The sequence below is a fragment of the Vanellus vanellus genome (genome assembly GCF_965231255.1).
Source record: "Vanellus vanellus genome assembly, contig: HAP1_SCAFFOLD_2046, whole genome shotgun sequence".
Lineage (NCBI taxonomy): Eukaryota > Metazoa > Chordata > Aves > Charadriiformes > Charadriidae > Vanellus > Vanellus vanellus.
The window spans coordinates 1-10151 of record NW_028126806.1 but is presented as its reverse complement, the minus strand read 5'-3'; the positions used below and the strand labels follow the sequence as shown (position 1 = coordinate 10151).

Sequence of the window (10151 nt, the reverse complement as noted above, 5' to 3'; positions counted from 1 at the left end):
GGCTTTAACCACCCCAACAGTGATGGTCCCCAGGGTTAACCACCCCAGGGGTGATGGGCCTCATGGTTGATGGGCTTTAACCACCCCAAGGGTGATGGGCCCCAGGGTTAACCACCCCAGGGGTGATGGGTCTAATGGTTGATGGGCTTTAACCACCCCAAGGGTGGTGGTCCTCAGGGTTAACCACCCCAGGGGTGATGGAGCTAATGGTTGATGGGCTTTAACCACCCCAAGGGTGATGGGCATCATGGTCGATGGACTTTAACCACCCCAAGGGTGATGGGCCTCATGGTTGATGGGCTTTAACCACCCCAAGGGTGATGGTCCCCCAGGGTTAACCACCCCAAGGGTGATGGGCCTCATGGTTGATGGGCTTTATCCACCCCAAGGGTGATGGTCCCCAGGGTTAACCACCCCAGGGGTGATGGGTCTAATGGTTGATGGGCTTTAACCACCCCAAGGGTGATGGGCCCCAGGGTTAACCACCCCAGGGGTGATGGGTCTAATGGTTGATGGGCTTTAACCACCCCAAGGGTGGTGGTCCTCAGGGTTAACCACCCCAGGGGTGATGGAGCTAATGGTTGATGGGCTTTAACCACCCCAAGGGTGATGGGCATCATGGTCGATGGACTTTAACCACCCCAAGGGTGATGGGCCTCATGGTTGATGGGCTTTAACCACCCCAAGGGTGATGGTCCCCCAGGGTTAACCACCCCAAGGGTGATGGGCCTCATGGTTGATGGGCTTTATCCACCCCAAGGCTAATGGGCCCCAGGGTTAACCACCCCAGGGGTGATGGGTCTAATGGTTGATGGGCTTTAACCACCCCAAGGGTGATGGGGCTCACGGTTGATGGGCTTTATCCACCCCAAGGCTAATGGGCCCCAGGGTTAACCACCCCAAGGGTGATGGACCTCATGGTTGATGGGCTTTAACCACCCCAGGGGTGATGGTCCCCCAGGGTTAACCACCCCAAGGGTGATGGGCCTCATGGTCGATGGGCTTTAACCACCCCAAAGGTGATGGGCCTCATGGTTGATGGGCTTTATCCACCCCAAGGGTGATGGTCCCCCAGGGTTAACCACCCCAAGGGTGATGGACCTCATGGTTGATGGGAACTGGACACGTTTGCCTATAAATAATGGCTATAAACCATAAAAATCAGCCGGGACCGCTGACCCCCTCCCCCGGGTCCATTTAGGGCGTGTCTATTAAATCGGGGAAGAAGGAAAAAATCCCACGAAAACAGCTGATTGCTCAAAAAAAAAAAAAACAAAAACCCAAACAACCAAAAAAGCTCTCATTTGCACCCGCCCTGGTGGTTCCTGTCTGGCTCTGCCACCGCGGTCTGACATCAGCGCGGAAAATCCCCTCCCGGAGGCGTATTTATTATTATTATTATTATTATTATTATTATTATTATTATTATTATTATTATTATTATTATTATTATTATTATTATTATCATTATCATTATTATTGTTGTTATTATTATTATCATCATTATTATTGTTATTATTATTGTTATTATTATTGTTATTATTATTGTTGTTATTATTATTATATTATTTTATTATTTTTAATTATTATTATTTCTACTACTACTATTACTATTCCTATTCATTATTTTAATATTATTTATTTATGTAATAATTAATAAATCTCACTATTATTTATTTTAAATAATAAATAATAAACTATTAATAATAGAATAATAAACAATCACATTAAAAATAATTAAAATAACAAAATAATTATTTAAAAATAAACAATACATAAATTTCTTATTATAATATTATTATATTATTGATAGTATTAAAATTATCCGAGGTTAAAATTATTAGAATGTAATTCTCCGAGAAGTCACCTCCCTCCGGGGCCGCCGCGGCCCTCTCTGTTCCGTGGGGGAAAGCCAAAATCGGCCAAGATCGCCCCATCAAAGCGGCTCTTTTGTTTTAAGGACTTTCCTCTTCCCGTTGCCATGGTTACGGGGCGGGCCATCGGGCGGGTGGCCCAATTTTGGGGGGAGGTTTTAACTCTTTTTGACCACAGGAGGAGCAGAAGGTGTGGCGTTTGCGTTCCGGTCCCCACTGCGGTGTGGGTGTGAGCCCCCCACTGGGGGGGGGGGGGGGGTGCCGGGAGTGGGGTTGGGCAACGGTCCTTCCAAACTGGTGTCCTCAAAAGGTCAACTCTGCTCAGCTCTGCTGCCCTTCGGAGCTGCTGAAATCCCACCGACGAGACCTCTGAAGGACCCCACCGCTCCACGACGGTCACGCTCGACGGCCATGTCCTCCCCCCAAATCCCTTGGAGACCCTCGGAACCTTCACGGTTGCGCTGGAGACACTTTCGCGTGCTCGGACGTCTCTGGTAGGCTCTTCTGGGGGTGGGGGGCACGTTGTATCGCGGGGGGAGAACGTTGTGGGGCACAGCAGCCTTCTGACGATACATCGGGGCCCCAAACTGTGATGAAAATACCCTTTTCTTGGAGGTGGGATGGGACAACGGAGCGAAACCATTGATGGTGGAGGAAACCAGTTCAGACAGCAACCGGGGGACGAGCAGGAGAAAAAAGGTGGAAGATTTGGATTTATGGAGGCCATCTCTGCTTCTTTAAGCCTCTCTGACAAACGGCCCTGTGTCCCCGCGCGCCATTGGTGGCCCGATAAGCCACTGGTGTCATTATGCCGGTCCCGGCGTTCCTATTGGCTGCTTTGCATCTTCCGGAGGAGGAGAAGTCCATGGGTTCAAGGAAGGAGTCCAGGTCAGGATATAAAGTCACATAAAGTCTCTAAAATGAAGTAGAACGTTGACGCCTGAGGAGAAGACGTCCCGCTGAGGCCTAAACACTTCTCCTCCAAGGATGTCCTCAGCCTGGGGAACCCGCCAACGGGTGGGCCACACTCCAGACCCCCCCAAAATATGGAGTAACGCAGCGCGTCTTCCCCCAAAATGATGCCACCGCGGGACGGTGGTGGCCGCGGCTGCCACCCCACCCATGCAATGTCGGTGGCCCCGATGTCACCTCATAGCTCATCCCAGATCTTCCGAACGCCTGGAGAGGAGGTTCTAACACCCCGTAGGACATTTGGGGTGGGAGTCTCCCCCGTGAGACTTTTCAGCAAGAAGAGACCCATCTTTCTTCCCCCTCCCCCCCCCCCAAAAATATGGTTTGCTGAGAAGTTTCTTCCTTCATCTCCAGTAGGATACGTTCAATGGAAGGGACTCCAAAACGAAGATGATCCAAACACTTCCTACCACAGCTTTCGGGGAGAAAAGTGATCCTTGAGCACAGGATAACCCGGGAAACATCTGGATTATGGCCAAAAAGGGCCTTATTTGAAGCCCTGTCTCTATCCCGGGGGGGGGGGGGGGGGGGGAGGAGGAGGGGAAGAAGATATTAAAAGAAATTATTCTTCCTCAAACCTACGTGGGCTTTCTGAGTTCTGAGAAGGTTCTTCCCAAGGGGGGCTGAAAGCCTTGGGTTGGGTCGCGGTGTAGTCCCACCTGGTGAACATCTGCCTGGACCCAACCCCATGAGTTTGGAGGGGCAAAAAACCAAAAAAAAACCAAACCAAAAATCCACAGCAGAAGGTGAAAGCGGCCAACATCGCCCATTTCTACTCTTGGGACGCGTCGGCTGCTCAACGGCATTGTGGGAATTTGGGGGAAGACGCGGAAGGGGAAAGTCGCGTCCCGCTGCAGCACGTCTCCAGTCTTACCTCTCTTTATTTGGACGATTCGCATGATGGGAAATTGGGATTCCTTCAGTTTTGTGGGTTACGGAGGGCCACAACTGTCACCGAGTCTTCTTCTCGCTTGGGGTCACCCCACCATGGGGGGGGGGGGGGGAAATCTGTTGGGGTTCGTCTTGATTTTAGGGCCAGGACGGAAACGCTGGGACAGACAGGTGGAGGGACGGACGGAAGGGAGGAAGAGAAGGTACATTGACCGTACAACGCATAGAAGACCTTCCCTGTCCCCCCCCAACACCATCTCAACGTGCTCCCACCCACCCCACGGCCATGTGCTGGAGCAACCAGACCACCTCCTCCCGGAGGACCTCCTGAAGGGTCTTCCTACCTGGTGGCAATGCCACCGCTCCTGTCATTCCCCCCCACCCCCCGGGGACAAATTAAGGTCCAGCGTCCCTCCCCCACCACACGTCCCCTTCATCCCCGGTGGTTTTCCTGCCTCCTTCCTCTTGCGTGAGCGTTTCCTGCCTGGGCTTGGGCGGAGGGGAAGTGGCACCTAACGGTCACGGCCACCACCGGTGACAGGGACACCGAGGATCCACCAGCCCCACCAGGGGCTCTGGGAAGGGACGTCTGAGTCCCCCAGGTACCGCAGGGACCGCTGGTGGGGTGGGAGGTCTTGAGGGGACACCTGAAAGATTGGGGAGGTGGAGGACTAGAAGGTCTGGAGGGTGACTGGGAGGTCTGGGGGGCGACTGGAAGGTCTGGGTGGACAACTGGGGCGTCTGGGACGTGGAAACTGGGAGGTTAGATGGGGGTAAATGGGTGGTGTGGTGGACCACTGGGAGATGTGGGGGGCGACTGGGAGGGCTGGGAGATGCCAAGGTGGAGGGAAAGAGCCAAGAGGGGTAAAGGAAGAAGAGGAGAAGACTTCAGAGAGTGGGGAGAAGGAAGGAGGGGCGGTGGGACGGAGGAGAAAGGGAGAGGCCCCGGGTTGGGATGAGATGGGAGTGGGGATGGAGAGAGGGCGGGATGGGGAGATGGAGGAGAGAAGGAGAGACGAAGGGAGGGAAGGATGGACGGACAGATGGATGGAGGGATGGAGAGATGGTGGGAGGGAGGGATGGACGGACAGATCGATGGAGGGATGGAGGGAGAAGGAAGGGATGGATGGAGGGATGGATGGAGGGAAAAGGAAGGGATGGATGGAGGGATGGATGGAGGGAGAAGGAAGGGATGGATGGAGGGATGGATGGAGGGATGGATGGAGGGAGAAGGAAGGGATGGATGGAGGGATGGATGGAGGGAGAAGGAAGGGATGGATGGAGGGATGGATGGAGGGAGAAGGAAGGGATGGATGGAGGGATGGATGGAGGGATGGATGGAGGGATGGATGGAGGGAGAAGGAAGGGATGGATGGAGGGATGGACGGAGGGATGGATGGAGGGAGAAGGAAGGGATGGATGGAGGGATGGATGGAGGGATGGATGGAGGGAGAAGGAAGGGATGGATGGAGGGATGGATGGAGGGATGGACGGAGGGATGGAGAGAGGTGGGGATGGATGGAGGGAGATGCATTTTCTCTGGAGGCTTCTGTGTTCCCCTTCTCCCCGCAGCCCCTCCCCACCACTCCCAGGATGTCCTCCGGCCCCACCAACGCCTCGTCGCCCCCCAACAGCACTTCCACCCCCATCCCTGGCGCGGCCATGGGGCTGACCCTGCTGTCAGTGGCAGTGGTGGTGGGGCTGCCGGGCAACGCCGTGGTCCTCTGGAGCTGTGCCATCACCCGCCGCCGCAGTGTCCCCGTCCTCCTCATCTTCCACTTGGCCTTGGCCGACACGGTCACCCTACTCACCGGTCCCCTCTACATCCGGGCCTTGAGCGTTGGCCAATGGGATATGGGTTTGGCCGTCTGCCGCGGGTGTAACTACCTCTGCGCGGCGGCCATGTACGTCAGCATCTTCCTCATCGCTCTTCTGGGCCTCCATCGGTGCTTGGCGGTCTCCAAGCCAGCCACGGCGGTGGTGACGGCGGGCGATCGGGCCGAACGGTTGGCTCACGGAGCGGCGGCAGTGACGTGGTTGGTGGCTTCGGTGTTGGCCGTCCCGTCCATCGTCTTCCGACGGGTGAAGGACGGGCACTGCAAGCGGGTGCAAAGCACAAAGGTTTGGTTGGTGGTCCACAACCTTCTGGAGACCCTCTTGGGTTGGGCTCTACCGTTGACCGCCATAGCCGTCGGCTACGGGCTACTGGTCTGCCGGTTACGCCAGACCCGCTTGGCCCAGCGCGGTCGGACCTTCCGGCTGGTGGCTGCCGTGGTGGTGGCCTTTGCCGTGGCGTGGGGACCTTACCACGTGGCCAGTTTGTTGGAGGTGGCGGCGGTCCTCCGACGTCACGGAGGGATCTTGGAAGCGGCCGCCAAAGCCACCCGGCCACCGGCCACCGCCTTGGCCTTCCTCAGCAGCGCCATGAACCCCCTCCTCTACGCCTGCGCCGGGCGGGGGCTGCGCCGCCGTCGCGCCGGGGGGTCTCTCCTGCCGCGGCTCCTGGAGATCTCGGCCATCGCCGGCAGCTCCCGCGGGACCGCGGCCAAGGGGACGGCGCGGGGGGGGAGGAGCTGGAGGGGGGAGGAGAAGAGCAGGGGAGGGGAGGGGGGAGGGACCACGGGGGAGGAGGGAGGGACGATGGGGGAGGAGGAAGTGGGGGGAGGGGGAGGGAGGGGGTGACGGGGGGAGGGTCTGGAGATGGGGGGGGGCACAGTGGAGAGCCCTCAAATGACCCTCCCTCTGTTCTTCCTTCTTCAGCCCTCCCTCCCTCCATCCCTCCATCCCCTCCATCCCCTCCTCCATCCATGTCTCCATCCCTCCATCCATCCCTTCATCCCTCCATCCCTCCATGGCTCCACCTGTCCATCCATCCATCCATCCATCCATCTCTCCATCCATCCCCCTCTCCCTCCCTCCATCCCTCCCTCCATCCCTCCATCCAACCCTCCATCCACCCCCTCCATCCCTCCCTCCGGCCCTCCCTCCCTCCCTCCATCTGTCCCTCCCTCCATCCCTCCGTCCATCGCTCCATCCATCCCTCCATCCCTCTCTCCATCTCTCCATCCCTCCCTCAATCCCTCCATCCCTCTATCCCTCCCCCCATCCATCCATCCATCTCTCCATCCCTCCCTCCATCCCTCCATCCCTCCCTCCATCCCTCCATCCCTCCCTCCATCCCTCTCTCCATCCATCCCTCCCTCCCTCCCTCCCTCCATCCCTCAATCCCTCCATCCCTCTATCCCTCCATCCATCCATCCATCCATCCATCCATCTCTCCATCCCTCCCTCCCTCCATCCATCGCTCCATCCCTCTATCCATCTCTCCATCCCTCTCTCCATCCATCCATCTCTCCATCCCTCCATCCATCCCTCCATTTCTCCCTCCCTCCCTCCCTCCCTCCCTCCCCCCCCCCCCCGGTGGCCCCGCCCCGTCCATGGCCCACCCCAGTGCGGTGCGGGAGAAACACGACCACTTTTTCCCCCCCACGGGGCCTTCTCTGGGCTGGCGGTGTCCCTCCGTCCCTCTGTCCGTCCCTCCCTCCGGGAAGGGACCCGCCTGCCCATCCCCCCCCCGCCCCGCCCCACGCGCGGGGGGGGGGAGCACGGATTGGCCGCCCCCGGGTGACATCACACGTCAGTGGGTGCCGGGGGAGGGCGGTACTGGGGGACAGTGGACATCTCCTGAGCCCCACGGCCGGAGGGGCACTACCGCCCCACACCCACCCCACAGCGCCCCACAGCCTCTCATGGACGCCACAGCGCCCCACAGCCTCTCACAGTGCCCCATAACCTCTCACACACCCCACAGCGCCCCACAACCTCTCACCAACCCCACAGTGCCCCACAACCTCTCACAGTGCCCCATAACCTCTCACACACCCCACAGAGCCCCATAACCTCTCACACACCCCATAGTGCCCCACAACCTCTCACCGACCCCACAGCACCCCATAACCTCTCATGGACCCCACAGCGCCCCATAACCTCTCACACACCCCACAGCGCCCCATAACCTCTCACACACCCCATAGCGCCCCATAACCTCTCACCGACCCCTCAATGCCCCATAACCTCTCACCGACCCCACAGCGCCCCATAACCTCTCACACACCCCACAGCGCCCCATAACCTCTCACACACCCCATAGCGCCCCATAACCTCTCACCGACCCCACAGTGCCCCACAACCTCTCACCGACCCCACAGTGCCCCACAACCTCTCACACACCCCTCAATGCCCCATAACCTCTCACCGACCCCACAGTGCCCCATAACCTCTCACACACCCCACAGCGCCCCATAACCTCTCACACACCCCACAGCACCCCACAACCTCTCACAGACCCATAGCGCCCCCGTTGCCCCCCGTTGCCGACTCCCCCTCCCTCGTACCCCCCCCCACTGCCCCACAGAGCCCTTTCCCCACAGTCACGTGCCCCCGCCGTGGGGCCGATGGCCGTGGGGCCAACGGGGCCGTCCAGGTTAATGATTGACCCCCCACCTCGCTCTCCCTCTGCCCCCGACCCCTCTGCCCCACAGCGGCAGCGCCATGGGTCCACGCTGGGCACTGGGTCTCCCTGTCCTCTTCCTCCTCCTGCCGCTGCCGTGGGGCAGTGCCCCGGACCCCGAGTAGGGGCTATGGGGCAGCTATAGGGCCTGGCAGGGGTGGTGTGGGCTATGGGGCCAGCTATGGCTTTGGACAGCCTATGGGGCTGGAGGGTCTATGGGGAGCTCTGGAGGAGCTATGGGGCTGGGGGTGACACTAGAGGATCTATGGGGCTGGAGGGACTATGGGGCAATCTGGGGAAGCTATGGGGCTGGGGGGGTGGGCTATGGGGCTGGATGTGGCTATGGGGCTGAGGGGAACTACAGAGGGTTCTGGGGCGGCTATGGGGCTGGGAGGGCTATGGGGCTGGGGGTGACACTAGAGGATCTATGGGGCTGGAGGGACTATGGGGCAATCTGGGGAAACTATGGGGCTGGGGGGGTGGGCTATGGGGCTGGATGTGGCTATGGGGCTGGATGTGGCTATGGGGCTGAGGGGAACTACAGAGGGCTCTGGGGCAGCTATGGGGCTGGGTGTGACACTAGAGGATCTGTGGGGCTGGAGGGACTATGGGGCAATCTGGGGAAACTATGGGGCTGGGTGTGACTATGGGGCTGGGGGGGATTACAGAGGGCTCTGGGGCGGCTATGGGGCTGGGTGTGACACTAGAGGATCTGTGGGGCTGGAGGGACTATGGGGAGCTCTGGGGCAGCTATGGGGCTGGGGGGGTGGGCTATGGGGCTGGGTGTGACTATGGAGCACCTATGGGGCCTGTGGGGGCTCTGGGGCAGCTATGGGGCTGGGACGGCACATTAAGATCCTATGGGGTTTGTGAGGGGCTATAGGGTAGCTATGGGGCTGAGAGGGGCTATGGGGTCTCTATGGGGCAGGGGGGGCTATGGGTTCTCTATGGGGTCTCTATGGGGCTGAGAGGGGCTAAGGGGTCTCTATGGGGCAGAGGGGGCTCCGGGGGCTCTATGGGGGCTCTATGGGGTCTCTATGGGGCAGGGGGGGAACCGGGGGCTCTATGGGGTCTCTGTGGGGCGGGAGGGGGGGGGCTCTGGGGTCTCTATGGGGCTGAGAGGGGCTATGGGGTCTCTATGGGACAGAGGGGGCTCTGGGGGCTCTATGGGGGCTCTATGGGGCTGAGAGGGGCTATGGGGTCTCTATGGGACAGAGGGGGCTCTGGGGGCTCTATGGGGTCTCTATGGGGCAGGGGGGGATCCGGGGTCTCTGTGGGGTCTCTATGGGGCTGAGAGGGGCTATGGGGTCTCTATGGGGCAGGGGGGGCTCCGGGGGCTCTATGGGGTCTCTGTGGGGCAGGGGGGGCTCTGGGCCACCCCTGGGCTATGGGGGGTCTATGGGGCAGCCATGGGGCAACCCGTGTCTCCCCCAGGCTGGTGCTGGTGGCCCCTCGGCTGGTGGCCCTGGGGACCCCCGTGGGGGTCCTGGTGGCCGCCGTGGGGCCGGTGACGGGGACGGTGACGGTCTGGCCCGGGGAGGGCCCCCGTGAAGGTGGCCCCTGCGCCCCCCAAGTGCCCTTCGACCTCGGGACCCACAACGGCTTCACCCAGATCCTCACCGTGGAGGTGTGGGGCCGCCGGGGAGGGGGGGGGAGGCGGGACATGACACGTGTGGGGCAGAGGGGATGGGGGGTGGGGGGTGGGGGGGATGGACAGCCCGGACCCACACGTCGTGTCCCCCCCCACCCCCCACGGCCCCAGGTGACCCCGGAGCGGGCCCGGCGCTGTGGGGTGCCGGCGGACGCCGTGGGGCAGACGCTGCTGTTGGAGGCCCGGACCCCCAACCTGCCCCCCCGGGGGGTGCGCGTGGGGCTGGGGGGGGCCCCGGGGGGTGCTCCTCCTC

General features: G+C 60.0%; 1 protein-coding gene across 1 annotated transcript; it reads left to right on the top strand.

Moving 5' to 3' along the window:
- Positions 1 to 5330: 5330 nt before the first annotated feature.
- On the top strand, positions 5331 to 10114 carry LOC309685733 (leukotriene B4 receptor 1-like; the record flags this gene model as incomplete). Its single annotated transcript, XM_082501461.1, has 4 exons — positions 5331 to 6293; positions 8168 to 8310; positions 9682 to 9874; positions 10010 to 10114. Coding segments are annotated over 4 exons (1404 nt in total), but the record flags the coding sequence as incomplete, so codon positions are not given.
- Between the last annotated feature and the right edge of the window lie 37 nt (positions 10115 to 10151).